General features: G+C 45.7%; 1 protein-coding gene across 4 annotated transcripts in view; it reads left to right on the forward strand.

The window, feature by feature from the left end:
• The window catches only part of TBCD (tubulin folding cofactor D), a 2,839,019-nt gene that overhangs the window by 114,915 nt on the left and 2,702,422 nt on the right, over positions 1-21,682 (forward strand). For all 4 annotated transcript variants that reach the window (XM_069654539.1, XM_069654542.1, XM_069654540.1 and 1 more), the window contains exon 4: positions 15,240-15,290. In XM_069654539.1, coding sequence (XP_069510640.1) covers positions 15,240-15,290 — 51 coding nt within the window. The remainder of the gene's footprint in view (positions 1-15,239; positions 15,291-21,682) is intronic.

The following is a 21,682-nucleotide window of genomic DNA, read 5'->3' on the forward strand; positions in this document are numbered from 1 at the left end:
GGGCATGTGGTTTTAAGCAAACGTTGATTGATCGTAAAAACATTTCCTTTGCACCTTACCGTAGTTTTCCTCACTTTTACACATGCGAAATCAGGCAGCAGGGCTCGGCCATCTTGTGCTAATCCTATTGGTTTCTGCATCTCCCTAAGGTGAACTGCCCTGGCGGCACTAAATCATATCCCACGCCCCTGAAGCTGACATAACCATTCCTAGCGATATTCTCTGGCTATATCCATCAAGACGTTACCATACAGCGTAGCCAAACACGGCCAGTCATCACCTACGTCTTGACGTCAGGTGGCGCAGAACCCGGAATATCAACAAACATCCTCTCATAGCACAGCGCGTCCCAATTCTGAATACAAAACTGTATTTTTAAAGGCAACTGCAATATTCTGCAATTTATAATGTGCTTTTATTTTACAATAAACACTCCGAGAACATCCGCCGATTTCCATATTCAACCACATTGGTAATATCTTTCTTAGTTCTCGAATCACAATTGCTTATCGTGAGTTGCACGGTTTTCCTTTGGGTATAAGAAGCGCATTGGACTCACCGTGAATCGCAAGGCTTTGGCATCAGTTTGTTGCTAGACCACCGTAAACGATGTTGGGTTGCTCCTTGTCCCAGGTACCGCAAAAGGGCATATGGGCCCAGGACGATTGTCTAAAAACAGCATGATAGAAATCCAGCCATTTAGGTGTATCTGCAACTGCCCGCTGAATAAGCCATCAATTCGTATCTGAATACGATGACATTCGCTGAATGGGAGGATGTAGCTGTGTAGAAAACATAACAGAAATGTGTCTCAATAGATGTTCTTTATTGTAATTTATCAATTTAGCCATTAATTCTGCACCGTGTGAAACTAATGATGAACACAAACCTGAATCAATGGAAACACAGAGAAAACATCGTGGAATGTTGGAGTCTACAATGTGCTTGAGAGGTTAGTACTATGGAATATGTTTAGCTCGCAATGGGATGCGGATGTAGAAGCTGACGGAACAATTCGAAGAACACACAGACAGCATTTTAATGGAATATTAGCATAGAATTTGGCTTTGGCGGAACCTGAGGGAACCCAGACGTGTTCTACATGCATTTCGGTGCTGGACTGCCCATGTGCCCGGGACAAAGACAAGTACACAACGGTTGTTTTTGCGTGTCGTTAAAATATGCCAAAATCAACAACCCATTCCAATGTTAGCCAGCAATATCGGTCATAAAATGAAACCTTGACTCATTTGTCTATAAACTCATCTACAGTAAAACGTACATCATAATCTGCATTTCCATTCTCTCAGCGTAACGCAGTGTCCGTTCAGATCAACACATTTTCATAAAATGAAATTACATGTTCCTTTGTCGAGTTTTGGAATGGTGAACCTTATCATATTTGACGGTATTAGACACCTCCCTTCATTCATTCCATTCCAAATCCTCCCTTTCTTCCAAGGACGAAAAACAATCGAACCTTCTGTGGAGTGCCTATGCCAAAGGCGGTGACCTTCACTCCCATGGGAGCAATTAGCCCTGCAGACCAACGTGGCATTTGAAATATTTTCGAAAAACAAACAAATTGGTTGCTGCCATCCACCAATGCCGCACGAAATTTATAGTGATTTACTTATTTTATGAGAACAGTTCCAGTTAGTGTCCTCCCCATTGTCACATCTGCGGGTGCCCTGTTTTCAAGGAGGAATGTGCTCTGCGGATAACGTGAGACACTCATAAGTCATAAATAAAAGTGCCCTTCCATCTCCACTGAACTTCACGCGCACTAACAAATGTTGGAGCAGAGGCGGTATATCCCGCCCCCCTGAACCATTCCCGTACAGCTCAAATGACGTCTAAACTAAGGTGGGAGACACCTCCACCCCTCCTGTACCTATTTGCATCACCCATGTTTCATAAGTGTATTAACGCTCTGCTAATGTGTATGCTTTGAACCTCATTTTGTTTACTTCCAAATGCCTTATTTTTAGAGTCCCTCTGCCCCTCTGGCGAACTGTTCACTCTCCCAGCACCTCGCACAGCCAGCCCCCACCACCTGTCAGCTCAACCTGTCTCCTGTTCTCACGGTAATTCAGCTATTCATTTTTGCAAGTAGTGAGTCTCGAGCCCTGACAAAATGTGCTTGTACAAGAATGTCAGACCAAGCCCTGCTCCAACCTTAGTGCACAATCCATCTCTGCTGACTGACTCATGCCATCTCCAGCCCCTTCCTGCCAGGCCGTGGTCCCCTGAACCCATAACCCTTGTTCACTTTGAACACATCTGGTCCTCAGACCCTACCGCTGCACCACCTCAAATTCACCTCCCATATACCTAATCAGGAGTGGTTATATATTTTGGTAACACTAACACCTCTACCCGCTGTGTTTGAAATCGTAAGACTTCAGAGGCTGAAAATAAAAGATCGGCCCTTATGATAAGGCATCCGATAGCAACAACCCCTAACACATGCCCCCATAAAAATATAGGTCAGAATGCACCGATTTAACACCAACAGCCCCCTTTCATGAGTTGTTTTGCTTACAGTCAGTAGTTCTTGAAAACCAAGCTTAACTAGCCTTGGTCTCATTCCTTAGTGGGGCGCATATTCAGCTATTTGGACACGTGCTTGCTAAGGCAACTGCAGACACTGCAGTTGCTTTCATGCTGCTATGCATCAGACCTTCCCTCGATCAGTGAAGGAACCACAAGAGCTTGACGAAAGCTGTGAAGTGTGAAAGCACAGAGTTGGGGCGTGGCTACGAGATCCATGTGAGGAGACGTGTTCCAGAGGAGCTCCCGAAATCCTGCAATGATCCTTACAAATAGTGCACACACGGATGCGTATAAGCATTGAAAAACTACATGCCCGCTTATGAATGCGGTGAACACGCCTGGTGTACTTCTGGAGCCCGCAAGACGTATGTAGACAGTTATGCATACTGCAGAGGTTGCGTACACCTAAGAAGGGCGACACAAAATGGCGCACTGGACGCACGAACACAGGAATTATCTGGCTGCGTGAGGATAGTGTGACAACAATGAAGCACAGACACTGCTGAGAGGTGCAGCGTACTGGGACCCCCGCGCCACAGACATGGGCTTAGATGAGCCAGAACTCAAGGATGTGAACGGGCGAGCGCTGAGCGCGACATACATTAGGGGGATCCCCTAAACTAACTGCTCCCGAGGCTCGCCTGCAGCTGGGAACGGCTGCCCACCACGGCCGCAGAGGTCGCGGGAGAGTGCACACAAAGTTGGGAGTGACCCGACTGAACAGTCACGGCCCCGGCTCCAGCATTGCACCGAACGAGATACAATGTGGCCGGCAAGTGGGTAGCCCAACGGAAAGGTGGATATGTGAGGCGGACAAAGGAGTCTCACGGAGAGAACACCGGGATGCCTGTGGTGCGGTGAGACGAAGCGGCGTGAAACACTCCTGACAGAAAAGCACCACTGCGGGCCCTGTGGGCGGGGAGTACCCGCTACTGAGCAATATCGCATGGGTCATAGTGGCTGGAAAGTGAGGCAAGTTAGCAGTGGCCCAGAGCGGAGCATGCCCTAACTAAGGAACGGAACTAGACCATATGCACATACTGGGGGAGACCACGTCGGACTGCATGGTAAGCACGTCCAACAGTGGTTGCATGCATACACATAAGCGGTGGGCACAGCCCTGCCTTGAGGAGAGCGGCTGAGGATACATTGTTGCACCGCATACCTAGATGTGAGCACTGAGCACGAAGGGGACAACAAACCCTGAGCACACACGTGAGAGGCTGCTTCAGGGGTGTCTCAGAGGGCTCTGGCAATGCTGTACTGCAGGACAATAATAGGAGTACTGAAGGCCACGCAAAAGCATGAATAAAACCGGATGCCGTACAATGACAGTCACACAGGCAGCAGTGACCGCTCCCCTCGAGGCTAATGGCTCCGGCGGAGACCTTGCGGTCTAAAACACAAGGAAGCCGGCGGCCTCTTGGAAAACTGCCCGGTACATACGAGATGTGTTGAAGGCACAACCTGGGGCATAACCTGGATTGGGGGACCCGCTGGAGCCCGAATCTTAAAAATAAGCGGACAAGTGGGGAGAACAAAGGAGCCTGACGAAAGGCATCCACGAGCCTATGATGTGACAAAAGGAGGATGTGCGAGGCACACCCAGTGGAAAGCACCATTGAGGACCCTATATATAGGCAGCACCAGCGGCCAAACGACACTCACTGTTGGGGATTGCTAGGTCTATAGTAACATCCAAACAAGTCCACAAGCCTTTGGGGGCGCAGATAGTGATATGAACCACCAGGAGCCGGGGCATAATGACATTAAGAAACAGTAGCGGCCAAGTACATGGGAGGACATAACCCATTCTTGACATAAAACGCACAGAATACGAGGACCCCCAATATAGCCCCCCTTGAAACTAGCGTGCAAAACTAAATTGGAATCGGCTATGGTCAAATTGAAGGCGGCACTGGAACTTAAAGTAGGAGCAGTGCAGGAAGAGGTGACTCTCCTCAGGCAAGATGTCAGAACGCACAGGCAAATTGTAAAAGGAAGTGGCCCCGAACACAGCTGCATGTACGTCTCAAAAATCGGAGATTCACATCCTAGAACAATGCATGAGCAACTTGAAAAATAGGGCAGAAGAAGCGGAGGGACGAGCCCGGAGAAGTAACATGCGCATCGTGGGATTGCCGGAAGGAGCAGAGGGACCAAACCCCACGGATTACATTGAAACAATGCTGTTGACCGAAATAACGGGAGGGGTGCTGACTCAAGGATTTACGGTGGAACGGTCGCACAGGGCCTTGACGAGGAGGCAACCGCCAGGAGAACTACCCCCCCCCCCCCCCCGAGGCCAATAATTGCCAAGATCCTGAACTATCCTAGAGCAATTCCGGAAAGGAGGAACGATACAAAAGGGCATCAGCGAACATTACAGCATACCCGGATTACACACTGTTGGTACAAAGACTTATGAACTATGGAGCAGTGAAAAGAAGATTGCGGGAAGCAGGCTACAAGTACATGTTAATATACCCGGCAAAAACGGAGCATTGTTCTTCACTCCAGAGGATGCGTCGGAGTGGCTTGACACACAGAACTGCCCGTCGGAAACTGGTATCAAGAAGGAAGATGGCGCAGATAAGTTAAACAGAGGCTCCGGTACTCGCGGTGCTGCAGACTCAGACACTGGGACTAGAATATAAACAAGGGCAAAGACAATTGGGACAGGTGTTACATGGGCTGCATAAATGATTCCTCAAGCACGGAAATATAGTGCAAACTGTAGGAGCCTAACGGAACCCGCTCTCACACCCCCACAAATAGACTAGTTAGGTTACCGGTAGATCGGTAACACCCTGCTGGGTTCCTCATTTCTGAATTCCGAGATAGGACCAAATGTGGGGGAGCCTGAGATCCAGGGAGGGAGCTGGGCATCAGTTGGGGACGGGTAGGGAGGAGGGAGGGGAGGGAATGTGTGTAGTGAATATAGTTGAGGAACAAGGGGTGAGGGGGCTAGTTTGGGAGTTAGTTGAAATTAGATGGGGAACAAGCCCACAATCATGCCAAACAAGGTCGGAGAGAAGAACAAAGAGGGAGGGAGGGGAAATAAAATATGGATGGCAATGGGAAGTCTTAGAATTGTAACTTGGAACGTGAGAGGCCTTAACAGTTACCCGAAGAGGAACAAAGTAATCATGTATTTGAGAAGGCTGAAAGTGGGCATAGCATGACAATAGGAAACCTACCTTACTAAAGAGAAACTAGAGGTGGTAAAGTGGAGAGAGACCACCATGGGAGCGACATATTCTGCGTACGCTAGAGGGGTGGTTACCTGGGTGGCACCACATGTGCCATTCCAGATGCTTCAGGCCACGGTGGAACCACCTGGGAGGATGATATTGATGCAAGGGCTGCTGGAGAACAGAGAATTGAGTATCATAAATACATACGCTCCCAAACAAGACACAGCGGCCTACTTCAGGACTCTATATGGTAAAATCAGCCCCCTCTTGGGAGGCGCGATTATATGGGGAGGGGATTTTAACTGCACGCTATACCCCAAAATGGACAGTTCAGATATGAAACTAGATAAACCCACCCCCACCCCTGCCGCGAAAGCATTACAGGCCCTGCTGAGAGATTTTGGGCTAGAGGATAACTGGAGACAGCAACACCCGAATGATGGGCATTATTCACACTACGCCGGCACTATTCACACTACGCCAGCACTATTCACACTACGCTGCCCCACATAACCTGTATACGAGACTGGATTATATGTTTGTCTCCTCTGAACTCATTGGGGAAATGATAGGCTTAGAATATAAGGCGAGAATATTATCGGACCACTCCCCCCTGGTCTTGGAGTGGAGACACCAGCCCCCCAGAGCAAGAATCCAGACATGGAGGCTCAGAGCCGAGGCACTGCAGGACCCAGTATTCCGAGAGGTTTTAAGGGAGGAGATTATGGAGTACTTTGACACTAACACAGGGGAAGCGTGCAGTCAGAAGAAACCTTATGGGAGGCGTTTAAAGTGGTAGTAAGAGGAGCGGCTATATCTAAATCCAGAGGGCTCCAAAGGGGCATAGAGCGAGAGCTACAAGAGACAGAGAAGAAATTTGAAGAAATGATGCAGAGGGGGGCACCTCACACGAGGACGCCAAACAGGCGAACCTACTACAACAAACCAGCAGGGAACATTGGGAAAGGCTATGTAAACTGAACTATAAAAAATGAATCGAAAGGCAACATGCAGGGGGGGACAAACCTGGGAGGCTGCTAGCATGGTTATATAAAAATTAGGCACTGAGACCAGTATCAGAGAGATAAAGGGAGAAGGTCAGACCTGGAACACCCAAGAGGGAGTGAACAAGGGGTTTCTTAGATTCAACAAACGCCTCTATGAAGATACAGGGGAGGAGGCAGGTTGGGAGACTCAGGAAACATTGGAAGATATAGGATTCCCCAAATTAAACGATGAAGAACGGGAGAACTTGAAGGCCCCAATTACAATAGAGGAACTAGAGACGGTGGTTCTGCACCTACCCACATGCAAAGCACCAGGGTCGGATGGGCTCCCTAGTGAATTTTACAAAACATATAGGCAAGAAGTACTCCCCACCCCCCCCTCCCTCCACCCCCTGCTGCTGGCCATGCTAAATGAGGCGTTCAAGAGGGGAAGGTTGCCGGAATCTCTGAGGGAGGCGGTGATTATTCCGCTCCTAAAACCTGGTAAGCCAAGAACAGATTGTGGGTCATACAGACCCCTATCTATTTTAAACCAAGATAGCAAAATTCTCACAGCAGTGTTGGCAAATAGACTCAAGAGGGTAATTAGCAAACTCCTACACCCTGATCAAACAGGCTACGTCCCGGGCAGGAATATATCCGACAACCACAGGAGACTCCACCATATCATAGAATAGAGAGCGACCTCTGCAAAATGGCAATAGTCTCGCTGGACACAATAAAAGCCTTTGACTCCGTGAGGTGGCCGTGGATGTTGGCGGTCTTGAGAGAATACGGGATGGGACCAGGGTATTTGAGGTGGGTTAAGATGGTATACAGCTCCCCAATAGCTAGGGTCAAAATGGGTGCGATAATCTCAGATAAATGGCAATTTAGCAGGGGCACAAGGCAGGGCTGCCCCTGGTCCCCCATGCTATATATTCTTGTCTCAGACAAAAGTATGGAGAGATAGGGATCCACACGAAGGGGGGACCGCACTAGATATCATTGTATGCCGATATGTTGTTATACCTGCGCTTCCCATAGGAAAACTTGCAGTATGTCCTGGAAGTGATGGAACGTTATGCGACCCTTTCCGGCATAGCAGTAAACCCCAAGAAGTCATGCATGTTCCCCCTGGGGAGATATAGGGGGCCCGGCGTGGGAACCTACTGATCTTTCCGATACCCTGGCAGACCAGAACATTCAGATACTTGGGGATTAATATATATCACACGGCTGCGGACGAATATAAATACAACACGGAGGGCAGTGGAAGGCATCAAGAACAGCATGGGGTTCTGGGCGAAGCTCCCCCTGGCCATGGTGGGAAGGGCGGCTTTGCTCAAGATGGTGGTTCTGCCCAGGCTATTACACTATTTCACGAATATTCCATACATGCTCCCCAAACGCTTTTTCATGTAACTCCAAAGCTTATGCAGGGGCTTCATATGGCATAATTCCAGAAACGGGGTGGCCCTTTGGAAGTTGCAAAACTCGTATGACAAAGGGGGCATAAACCTATCGAATTTCGAGATATACCGCTGGCGGGGCAGTTTCAGTATGTGGCTATGCCGAAATGCAATCTCTTGGGCCTGTACTTTAGGCACATATTGTGGAACACCTCCAAATCTCCTGTGTGACAGATTTCTGAGAGTCCCTTCAGATCTCTTGATAGAGATTTATCAAACACGATCTTCTCAAGAGCTTTGTGGGGAGGTGAAGATGGAACCAACCACTTCTTCTTGCGTTCCAGCTCCTCCGATAAAGGTCCATGTGCACATTGGTGAAAATGTTGGTTTTCTGTCCATGAGTGAACGTTGGACATTGGTGCATCAATGAGCGCCATTTTTCAAGTAGAATTTCCACAGACACATCACAAGTTTTGGAGCTCCACCAAAGATGGTTGCTGAAAGACTGGTTCCACTGTAAAATATTTTCAGGACCCCCCTTTTTTTTTTTTTTTTTACCAGCAGCTGTGATTTTTTTTTATTGATTGATTTGGCAACGTGCCATACATCAAATTGATGGCGAATGTTTGGAAACTGCTCTCGAATGGCCTTGGCTATTGAAACATGTCTGTTGGTCGCTATAAGGTCTATTTGCATTCCCCTCGATTGGGGATCTTCCAGGGATTTTATAAAACCATGTTTCTCCATGGCCACTGATGATTTACATTCAGACACCTGCACGACCACCAAACTCACTATTTTTCTAATTTCCATGTCCTAAAAATGGTATGTGCAGTACTTTGCTGAAAATCCGGGGCTGTCACACTGTCCATCGCCAGCTAGCCTGAACTGTTTGCCAGAGAATGTCCTTATTTGTTCAATTTTCCAGGCTTGACTAATAGCGGGGGGAAAAGAATTCTCATTGATACTTGTAGTACTGTGTTTTAGCGAGGAACTGAAGTCCCACAAATGTACAGAAACTGGACAACTTACTAAAAGTAGAGCCACTGAAAAGTAAAGCTGGTGCACACAGTAGATTTCCAGCTGGCACTTTGCCCAGCATCCGTTGAGCGGACCATGAAAATGTAGCATGGAGCTGGGGACAGATGGCTTGGATTTTCAGGTTAGTGCCTATTAGGCAACGTTTGTATGCAGTACCCTCTTGGAACACTACAAACAACTCTGACTACAGGTATTGGCAACCCAACCTTTGGTATAAGCTTGTACTACACAGTTTTGGTAGCGTGCTATCTCAAGAGGGGAAATGTGAGCTGTAGTAGTTACACAAGGATTCACAGTTACAAGTATTCAAATAAATGCTTATACTCAAGGTTCCTTGCATAAACAATTATGATTTTTTTTATCAGCCAGTTATAAAGCCTTCTTCGGAAGGGAGCAATATAATCGTAACACACAAATACACTTCAATACTGAACACTCTCAGTTTCTGAATCAGTAAAGACCCTTTTGGGATGGCCCACAGACACACCTACACCCACAGGGTACTTCAATAACAAGGGTGCTGGGGACATTAAGATCTGACTGTTGGCATTTAGAATACTCTTAAAAGTTGGTAAAAGGCAAAGGTTATTAGAATACAAGAGATCACAAATATTCTTAAGCAGGGCAAATACTTTTAGATCCTCTTGGAAGAGTCATACAATTCAATAGGCTAAGCCAAAGTCAATAGGCAAGTCTTGTATAGGATGAAGCACTTCTGGTAAGTAAATGGAAAAGACTTTGCACAAGTTCTTAGGAGTCTTTGATAAAAAGAAGAATGAAAAGAAGAGCCACAAGCTGATTAAACTTGTAAGTTGTGGAAGTTACAATCACTTCTACAGGATGAGGTAAGTTCGCTTAGACCTGTTTTACAGTACCTTAGCAATGAAGAAAAGATGCAGTTGATGACTTCTGCAGAGCTGCACAGGAACAGATCTCACTGTTCCTGGGCCACAGTCATGGGGACAAGAGGGAGGACGTCGGGGGGGACTCCTGCAATGCACTAGGATGGTCAAAACTTGCAACCGGCAAACTTCACTTTCACCGCAAATACTGCGGTTCCTGGCTGTCGAGATGGACTTTCTTTGCTTCTGAGGTCCCACACTCTGTTGAGGGGGCTCAGGCTCGGTCAGTCCTGCTTCCTGGGATTCCGGAGGATCTTCCTGAAGCTCTAGGCCAGCTTAAAAGCAACGCACACAATCTGGTGTAACTCTCCTTGGCTATACGGTTTCCAGCAGCAACTCTGTGGAAACTCAACCAGTTTCGAGATGGATGTCCAGGTGGCTTACGTTGGAGTTGATTGGTCCCACCAACTCAAAGGGAGAAGTCGTCCTTCTCTGTCGATGCAAACTTGGCATTTCGGCACTGCAGCAGGGCTGCAGCAGGGCTTCACCGGGCAAACCCACGGTCCCGGAGTTGCAGCAGGCGTCCTCTTCAAGCTCTTCTTTGTTTCCTTCGTCCAGTGGTCGACTCTGCCTTCCAAGCCGAAAGACTTGTCTTTTATTCAGTTCTCTCCCATTCATTCCAGCCTAGCTGTGACTCACCAGCAGGGTGGCTGTCCTTGCCGGACAGTCAGCCAGCCAATCACCACAGTGTGCATTTGGGTCTCTTAGGAGACTAAGCACATGGAGTTTAGGGACCCTCCCTTAGTTCTTGCCTACCCCAGACACTCTGGAGCCAGAGGCAGGCTTCACTCCTGAATTCCGCCAAAGGTGAAATGAACAAAGAGACCACCTGTTCCCATCCGGCCAGTCACCTCTGGAGGGCACGGCCACAGGTGCAAACTGCCATTGACACTGCAGTGAGGGATGGATGGCCTAGAGGCATGCAGGAAAGGAACGGAACACTGCTGAATGTAGACACACTTATGTGGACTGCAGGGGCGCAGTCTGCTTCAGGGGAGCATGCCTGGAGATGCTGGGTCTGGGGAGGCCATGTGTTCAAATGGCCCCTGCGTTTAAGATACCTTTGAAGTGTACATGGAGTTTAACACCTTGGCCGTTCCCATCCTGCCAGCCCCCTTGGGAAGGCACGGCCACAGGTGCAAACGTCCATTGACACTGCAGGGAGGGATGGATGGGCAAGAGGCATGCAGGAAAGGGACGGTACACTGCTGATGGGAGGCGCACTTATGTGGATTGCAGGGGAGTGGCTTGCTCCATGGGAGCATGCCTGGAGCACGGGGTCTGGGGATGTCATGTGTAGACTAGCCCCTCCGCGTAAGATGCATTTGAAGTGTACATGGTGTTGGGCATCTCGGCCGTTCCCACCCAGTCAGCCCTGCCAGGAAAAGTGAGCGTGTCCTTAATACACTGAAAAACTGAAACAACCATTCATAAAATGTCAGTTTTATTTTATTTTGTTACTGATGTTGATGGCACAAATGTACTACACATTGTATAGTTCAGATTGCGGCACAGTGTGGGAAAGTCCCCTGTACTGACCGCTGTCACTGGGGAATGTGGCTTTAATGGCACCAACGACACAGGCGGATATTACTCGTCGAATGCGGTATCCAAGCCTCCCATGAAGCCACCATGTAAACGAACTATAGGCCTCCAGCCTGTACCACCTGTGGAAGAGAAACAAACTGTATTTAAATTAACATGATAAGTGTATCAAACCTTAGTTTAAAAAGCAATCTTGTATCCTATAGCATAGTTGCCAGTACAAATGTCACTTCATGTGTCAATCAACTTGGCCTTTAAAGTTTAGACACATTACAAAAGTGAACACCCATGCAATCCATAACGTTTGGTGCACAGAGAAATATTGTTTCTTGGTTGTACATGAAAGACACATAAGATGACCACTATGATTTTCCCAAATCGCAAGTGATGTATAGAATTGCAAGACTACATTTATTTGGCAGTGATAGATCAAAGTTACGACAATATGGGAGACGCACATGAAATGTTAGTGGCCTAAGTGACATCACATCTAGAGTACATTTACTCGTTACTTGGATTGCGAAGGCGAACTGTTGCGTGAAATTTGTGCATAAGCACCATCATAATCCTCAACATGGACCTTGTGAGGCAGGTTTTGTCATTATACGAAAAAAATGTAAATCGATAGTAATGCTAGTACTAGTATCTGTTCACACGGGCTACGAGCAACAAAGATAGCTGAACAGAGCAGAAGCGAGCCACTGGATACACAAAGACAATGAAACGATTGAAAAAGCAGCTCTGATGTTGTCTGATGAGAAGTGGTCTGTTTATACTTATTGAGGAAAGAGGCATCCTGCCATTTCCATGGATACACATCATTAGCTGGAGCGCTGAGAAAATGGGGCGTACGCATCTAGTGATATCAGCTTCAGCGGGGGATATGATTTAGTGCCGCCAGGGCAGTTCACCTTAGGGCGATGCTGCAACGGTTAAGATTAGCACAAGGTGGCCACGCCCTGCTGCCTGATTTTGCATGTGTAAAAGTCAGGAAACTACGGTAAGATGCATAGGAAATGTTTTTACGATCGATCAACGTTTGCTTAAAACCACATGCCTGAACGCTCGGTACAATAATATTTTTGAGCACACTATTCCTTTAAGCTGGAGATTCAGGCGATGTTATTTAACATAACCGACAGTCTTATTCGGCAAAGTGGTAGAAGGCGTCCTTAAATCGGCAAAGGAGGAATACGATACCCTCAAGTCCCTCGGCCATCTGACTAATAAACCACCTGGCCAGAGAGGCGGGAACAACTTTTCCCGCTTTCGTGGCCATAATTACCAAAGAGGCTCCGGTTACCTTGCAATATTTATCTTGCAATAACAACCAAGGCCAGGCGTCGCAGGGTTACCGGAGAGGCCAGCGCAGATCCTGCAGCCGGGGAAGGTCCTCCACTTGTAGAGGTGGAGGAACACCTCCCAAGCAATGACAGTACGCTACAGGTCCCCTCCCATGCCTCCCCAGTAGGGGGACGGATTTCACACTTCACCCATGCATGGGAGGGAATCACCACAGACAAGTGGGCGCTATCGACAGTAGCAGGAGGTTATTGTGTGGAGCTCCTCCAGAAACCATCTAACTATCCCGGAGCACTCTCCTGCCAGAAATATCCTCCAACCGACCCACACAGAGCTCCTGGTGTACTCTCCAGCCAGGTATCTCCCTTCAGAAGTTTTCACTACCTGATGGTCTCACCAGGCCTCTCCACAACATTCATATTTCTCTTTAATGTTCTCACAATTGCACCTCTTCAGTGGCACAACCTTGTTGACTTCATTTTGTACGTGTACACATTTTCTCCCCATAATGACATTCCTTATATGAGGGTTTGCTCAAACTCCTTCTGCCAACCTCTTTTATAATGTCTTTTGGCTCTTGGCAATGCGTGTTCCAAGTTTCCCCCAACTGACATCTCATGTCAGGAGAATTGTACGTAGGGAGCCCCGCCATCCCATGGTGGCCCTCTTAGCACAGTATTTTCAGTCATTGGATGGGACGCGTGAGGCGTCCCGTTCAATGACTGAAAATACATTTTTTTAAAACAATTATTTTAGCGCCCCGGGTTACTAAAGCGGTAACCTGCGGTGCTAATGGCGTTTACCCTCCGTTCCAGCCCTCGGAACAGGAGAATTATGTCCTGGAGCCCTCGTTAACCCTTGCTTCGCTCTGGCCGTTAACTTGGGCTGCCGGCCAGTTAAGCCCGTTCCAGTCCTTGGAATGGGGGCTTAACACCACGTTAGATGTCAAAGGCGTTTTAAATAGGTTAGGTACATTTGAAGGATGAATAGAGTTCTGCTTAAGATGTTTAACAGCAGTGGGTTTTAAGTCCTCACAATTAAGGGGTTCTGAATAATGGCAGCAAGCCATTAGAAACTCTGGGGTTAGGGTTTCTTCTTCACCGTCACAGAAAGAATACCGCGGCTCACCTGTCTGAGTCCTCACCTCCCCCCGACAGCCATCTCCTCCCACGTGATCCACCCTCAGAATACCACCCCCAGGAACAGGTAGCAGCTGCCTTCGATGGTCACATGGGAGGAGACATTAGGCTGAGGATCAGTGATGATTCTGCAGGATTCATCACATTCAGACTTCCCTTAAGAGTTTTGCCTGCCATTGGCCGACTTCACTACAAAGGGCAAGGGAGGGGATTCTCTTGACTGTGCCCTTTTCACCTTTATGATTGGGATCACTGTTTGTACTAGTGGGAGGCTGAGTAGGCAGTTTAGTACCACTCCTATTGTTCCTCAGGGCAGTAGTCATTTCGTCACAGGACAGGATCTCCTCTCGGAAAAATGAAAGCATAGCAATCAGACAATTTCCCTGCTAACGTGCTTCTCTGTGCAAGTGAGTAATCTTTTAATCTCATCATGCCCTCCATTTACATGAGTGGATCTGCACATGCCTTGGCCAAGTTGTCCAAACTCTGGAGGAGGGCTCGTCTTAAAAGCCATAAATTAAACTTGAATATAGCAAGCTCCTTTTAAAGTGTTGCTTCTCCTCGTGTGGTAAATTGTATGAGGATATCTAAACGTTCTTTCATGTGTGAGTGGCAAGCTGCTGCTTGAAGGAGCAGTGGTGGAATATTTCTTTCTGGGTGTCCGCCATGGCCAATTTTCTCCCCTCCAGCAGCAGAATTTTAAATCAATTGTTAATAGCTGTTTATATCTCAGTGGTGGAAACAAAAGTAGGCGTGAAACCATAGCAGTCAAAAACATGACCTGCTGCTTCCATCATTTAAATAGCATCTGCTGCCAACCTTGTCGCTATTCCATCAAAATCTCTTCTCCCAGCTCCTGCTTCAGACCATTGCAATCACACAATCCACTTCATGCAGGAACTGGTGTTTATAAGCAAGATGCATATTTTTTTGCTTTGTGCTTCAAGCTTAGGACATTTTGATTTTTTTTTTTGATTGGCCTTTTTTGATTTCAATACTTAGGCTGTTGCTGGAGCAGCGCACTGGAAAATAGCAACTATGTTACAACCTACCAACCCTCAATTCTTTATGTATTTTGGCAGAAGGAAATTAGTAAATTCCATTTCGACATGTGTAGCTCTGTGTTTACTAAAACAGAAATTGTTTCCCTTATTTTCAGTTCTTCTGGACAAATACCAGGAGCAGCCTCATCTTTTGGACCCACACTTAGGTATGTTTCTAATTTCATTTTACATGGTTGGGTGATGTGTAGGATGTGTCAAGCGGGTTTTAAGACCAACGGGCTCATTTCCAAATGTTACTAGAAAGTTCAAGTATATTTCAGTTTCGATTACAAGTATGTTTCACATGTTTAGCAAAGAAGTTAACATAGTAAGCTGAATCACTGTCTGAAGTCATACAAACAGGCCTCAAAGTTTTCACTCGCTACTATCCATTGGCGTATGATAATGGGCTCTTGCTTGTCGAGTAAGAAATTGTGTGCTGTGTGTATGTGTTACTTTTTTATGGTTAGCTATTAGTTTGCAATGTAAGATTTTGACACCTGCATACAAATATCCTCCCTTAATAAGTGGCACCACTAATGTGTAGAGTTTCAACACTGAACACAATTGTCCCCATCAAAATTAAAGCACTGAAAGAGGAAAACAAAGTCATCGAGAATAGGTTAATTTGGATCACGCCAACCTGAAAAGGAGATCTGAAACATGATAGAATAGCAAGGTTTTCAAAACTGGAAAATTCACAGGAGGGGATACTACACTACGTTTCAGAAAAAAGGGAATTACTTTCATTAATTCATTGAGCAAGCAATTCATAATTCCAGGGGCCTTTTGTTATGCAATCATCCCACTCGCTTGTGCTATCAATGATAGCCATCCATTAGAATATGTGGGAGGGTTGTCTTGCCATGAAGTGGTGTTTTAAGGCATGGACTTCCAGCGGCCAAAGAGCAGTGGTCCGAAGAATGTTCTTGGAGATTCTTGGCCCTTTAGCCCAGATGAAGGCAATCATGTTCTGCTGGATAATATGTAGGGAGGTTTCCACAATCCTGATTGGACGGTCTCATCACATGTAGAGATATTTTAGAATAAGATCCCAAGATCCTAATAATAAGTTTCCTTCATGGAAACCACCCCCTATAATTTGCTGAAAGACACGTCAGGTTCCAGTATTAGGAAAGGTTGCACCCTCATTGAAAGAGTCAAGATCACTGGTGGGAGCCCGTCTGAAAGTTACATTTGGATGGGAGATGAGAACTGTCAAGCACCCACCTACGAATGTGAAATCACTAGATTCTACTACTGATTGGGTTTGGTTGGCTGCCTCGCTAGCCTGAAGGCCTGACTCCTAACTCCAGATGCCTTCACACACTTATTTAGTGATAAGGGATTGGATTTAGCATCTCTCGATAAAATCTGCATGCAGGAAACCTGGATCGTATCCAAACCTGTGTGAGGGATTCGATATCTGTTTCACCCCGGCCCTGGTAAAATAATGGGGGGTGACACACTGCGTGCCTTATCACATTGGTGAAGTGGGGAGGTCTTTGTAAGATCCTGGAGTTTAGATGCCTGAACCCGTTTATACAACTAGTGGTGCTATCCTGGACAAGGGAGAAGGACAGGGCTCTTCAGATACTATTGCTTTTTAATGTATATTGGAATCCGACAGGAATTGGAGAGGAAACGTTTATAGAGACAGTGATAAGAGCACTTGACAAAGTAAATCTGGGAAATAATGATGCCCATTCATTGAAATGCAGAGACCTTAACATCAAGTATCTTCATGGAAAGGGATTAAAATTACCAAAAACCAAATTATCAAAGAAAGCACCTTTTATGGGTATTGCAGCTAAAAGAACAGAATATTACTATGTAAAAAGGTAATATAAGAGGTGACATCCCTGTGAAAATAACCTGTTCAAGGGGCTCACAAACTGCTCACCTGGACTATGTTTTGCTTCAATGTCTTGTACGAATGGCTAGCACCTTGGAAGTTACCCCCACGGAAAGTAGTGACCATTGTATTTTGACACTTACTTTGAGGGATAAACGCAGGTTCTTACGGAAGCATTAGGAGACCCCTTAAAGGTAAACAAGGGGGGAACCGCCTGAGAATTCTACCTAAGGAGGTGAGCGAGACATCTTTTAAACTTCAGGGAATCATAGAGAGTAATACTGGAAATGTGGATTATTCTAGTGTATTTTTGGCTTTCCAGCAGAAATCATATCCCGGGGGAAAGCAAGAATTTAAGAGGCTACACTGTTCAAACAAGATGGTGAAACAGATGAAAAGATTAAGATCTGACCTATGCTCTATAGATCATCAGCAAACCGGAGATAAAGTAAAGTTTAAAAAAAGTCAAGGAAACAACGCTATAGAAACTGGCTGTTAACCTCTAAAGCCCAGCGGTTTCAAGAAGACGCAGAAACCATGATGAAGGCTTTGGCTAAATAAAACGGGCAAGATCTCTAGAAATTGCTTAATAACAATGCCACATTCCAACTGGCATCTTTCACATTGTCAGTCTCGGAGAAGGTTTGGATTCAGTATTTTACCCATCTCTTTACTCTCTCGGATCAAGTAGCTGTTACGAATACACAAAAGTATGCTAAAATGTGGTCAATTGAATTTGACAGGGTGGACATATTAGATTGAATAAAGTAACTAAACCCCCCCCCCCCCCCAGAGCAGTATGCCCAGATGGCCTAAATAATAACATCCTCAAACAAAACCCAGAAGAATGGGCAGATTTCTGTATGATTCTTTTCAGACAAATACTTGCTGTAAGGCACGTTCCACCTTAATGGAGGACAGCCCTGATTTTCCCCATTTATAAGAAAGGTGAAAGGGACAATCTGAGAAATTATAGACCTATTGCCCTGCTCGACACCAGGGGAAAATGTTTGCCTCAATATTACTGAAACATCTTAATATATGGGTGCGGGACTCTTGACATAGCGATATAAGACGAACAGGATTTGTCCTGGGGGTCGTAACAAGTCTGAATCTTTTTCTGTTAAATGTCCTCAAAGTAAGAGCATTGGAGACTTAACAGAAGGTATATGTGGCCTCATAGTTCTGGGACAAGCCTTTGATAGCATCAATAGAGAGATTCTATGGCCAAACATGTCAAGATGGGCGTGTCCGCTGGATCTTTTGGAAGCCATCAAGAGCCTTTATTCGGCAACTTCCATTCAGGTCAGAATGACCACTAAAAGGCTACTCTCAGGTTCTATTCCAACATGTAGGGGACCGACGATCTTCAACTTATTCCTCTCAGGTATGGCATCCAGTCAAGAAGGGGTCATAGCCTTTCCGCCTCAACTCTATAAGCAGAACATTCCATGGGTCATGTATGCGGACGATCTGGTTGTGAGTGACCAAACGCCAATAGGCCTACAAAGGAGGCTCACAAACTTTAATACGTTTTTTGTGACCAATGAGTTGAGAATAAACGTAGCTAAAACTAAGATTTTGGCATTTACCAATGCAAGGAGGAATACTATGCAGAAAGTGACGTGGTATATAGGCACGCAGAAGATTGAATGCCTAGAGTCAATAACATATCTTGGAGTATTAATAATCTAAATGAGAAGTTATGGACTGATGAGCTTAGGCGTAAATGCATTAGACTGGCGACCCAGACCAAAATGATATTGAACAAATTTGGAAAATTCACACTTGTGCCCATTGTAATCTTTTACAAGCAAAAGGTTATTCCCATTTTATTATATGGAGCGGGAACCGTTTTAAACGTTCCAGTACATTTTTGGAACATATTAGAGGGAATCTTTTGGAGGCGAGCGTTGGATTTGCTGAATTCCTTACCTGTGGCGCTAATTAGATATGAACTGGGATTGCAATACCTTCAATCTATGGTTGAATGGAAGTCATTGAGTTTATACAGGAAAAGTATAGGGGTGAACAACCCATCCTCCCTGGACGTATTGAGATGTGATAAGAGTGGAGGAAATGGGCCTCAGGATGGGGCTGTCGATCCATGGAAAACTAAATGCAGAGAGCCTTGAAGCAATGGATTTAAAAGATGATATCCTGCTAAATAACCCAGAGAAAGTCAAAGTTCAGCTGCGAAGACCTGATTGGATCGAGACCATTGCTAAAAGATTAACGTACAAATTACCTCTCAATGTTAGTTGCGAGTAGAGGGCTATTAATCAGTTGCCAAAGTATCTTGTGAAATTTCCTAGCAATATAGGAATGTCTTTTTAAGATTGAGGTTAAACATTCTGCCCACTAAATGGGTAATTTGGTCTCGAAGGGAGAGGGAGACTCTAACCCCCTCTTGTAGATTTTGTAAGGAACATGACTGAGTAGAAACAACAAAACATCCCCTGCTGGATTGTGCGACCCTAGTTGAGACCAGAAGGAAATTCATTAGTGAAACAGTCTCCCAGCACAGGTCACTAACGAGCGAGGAATGGTGGCATTGGTCTTTTCTGGGTGAAGAGGTACCAGTGGGGTATGACACTCTTATGGAATGTGGTGATGCCCGTTGTCTCTCTTTACATTTTTTATTTTCTCTCCCAGTGCCCCATGCTTGTTTGTGAATGAGGGAAGAGTGATGGATGATTACTTTTTTTTTCCTCTACTTGTCTCCGATCTCTTCTCCTTTTATTCTATGCCTTTTAACTTATTTTTAAGGACTAGGGATGGATTTTCTGTTAAAGCGATTGATTCATGAAAGGATTGTAATAAACCATAACAAGTTAAAAAAAAGATGATTAATCTTTACTACTTTTAACTTTTAATCTGCCCACCCAGCCATGAGATTTCCTGGTTTCCCATCTATCCAGATTTTGCAGAAAAATCAATGGAATATTGTGTTGAAATAGATCTGAGTAACTGGGCTTGAGACCTAATAAACAAGGGAGAAGTCCTCCCAATGAAAGGGGTATACCTTTTTTGAGGGATGTCAACGTGGAGGGGCCTTCGGTGATATTTAATGCTTTAGATTTATTGTGAAACCTCTTCATACTTTTCTAGTTCCCTCATTAGTGCAGGGAAAGAGGATACAGATTCCAAGTACAAGAGCACATCATCCACATGGAATGCTGTTTTTTGTGGGAACTCCCAAGTTATTAGAGTTTGGATGCTGTTATTGGATCTGATTTTCTAAGCAGAATTTTAACCCTGGTATCTAGGGAAATAAATGATGCTCAAACCCGGCCTGAGGACCTAGGTCGGTATGCAAAAGCATTCATGGTCTCCCTGATAATTCCCACAACCTACTTAATCAAACACTTTATTGGCATCTGAAGCAAGGATTGAAAAGAACTCTCTGAACGCCTGCTGTATTCAGTGTGGTCTATAGTCCTAAACCTATTATAATGGATGCTGCAGTTTCAGAGAAAGCCAGCCTGATCCAACCCCACCTAGCAATGTAATACTTGCGTTAGTCTAGTTGCAAGGCCTATGTCATAAATCTTAGCTTCTGCATTCAGTAGAGCAATCGGATGGTAGGCTCCACAATCTGAACCATCCTGCCCAGGTTTAAGCATGAGCATATTCGTGGACTCCATTGTATGGGAAATCACGACAGTTTCTCAAAGGAGTTGAACAATTTAACTAATGGGGTGTAGTTGTTGAAGTTTAAACATGCTATAAAATCGGAGAAGCCGTTTGTACCAAGAACTTTGTTGTTTTGGAAGGAGCTAATTGCTTAATCAAACTACTCTTAAGCGAGGGGAGTCTTCGATCTCTATGTATGTAGGGAGGTTGAGAGAGTTAATGTCGGTCTGAACCCTCTCTCAAAAAAGGTCAGAAGACTGTAAAGAATGGTGCTAGCCTTGTGCTTTTTCTTGTGCCCAGTCTTTGGCATGGGAAACTAGTTGCAATTGAAGGCATTGCAGACCAGCCACATTGAAAGAAGCATCCTGCCAAGAATTGGGAGGGTGCATTCCAATGCAGATGACGCCACCTTCCCTGTGGTCGAAGTGTACAAAACGAAGTAGAGGAGCTATGTTCCCTACTGGCCTGCAACTCTCCCCACAAACCCCATCACAACGTCCCCTCCAACGCACAATACAAAACCCAAAACACATGTGCCTGCTGTTTAGGGGAACGTTCAGTGCAGTGCAATGAAAGTGCAAGTTTCAACTTCTTCCTACACTTTTATTTTAAAACGAAACCATTCCAGAATGGTTTCTTTTTCAAATAAAAGTATAGGAACAGTAAAACTTAATTAAAAGAAGTAGAGGGGCACGCTCCCGACCGCTTCCGCCCACTTACCTTCCAGTGCTATGCATGCACTCTGCAGTTTAAATTAATCACGACCCAAAACGTGTTGCGACATGTCACAGGACAGCACTTCATTGTGCCTAGAATTAAAACTATGCCTACCTTATTCAACATTTACATCAGGCCTTTGCTCGATCTCCTTGACAGTCTGGATGTACAATACACCAACTATGCTGGTGACACCCAGATTCTCTTCGAGTTATTGTGTAATCCCATCCAAGTCACTGAAGCTGTAAACTGAGTTTTCGCTGCTATTCAATCATGGATGGCCCCCAACTCCCTTGGCCTTTAATGAGGAGAAAACAGAACAACTTCTCATTGCGTCTTGCCCTGGGTTGA

This window comes from Ambystoma mexicanum, chromosome 3q, assembly GCF_040938575.1.
Source record: "Ambystoma mexicanum isolate Mex_15411 chromosome 3q, UKY_AmexF1_1, whole genome shotgun sequence".
NCBI lineage: Eukaryota > Metazoa > Chordata > Amphibia > Caudata > Ambystomatidae > Ambystoma > Ambystoma mexicanum.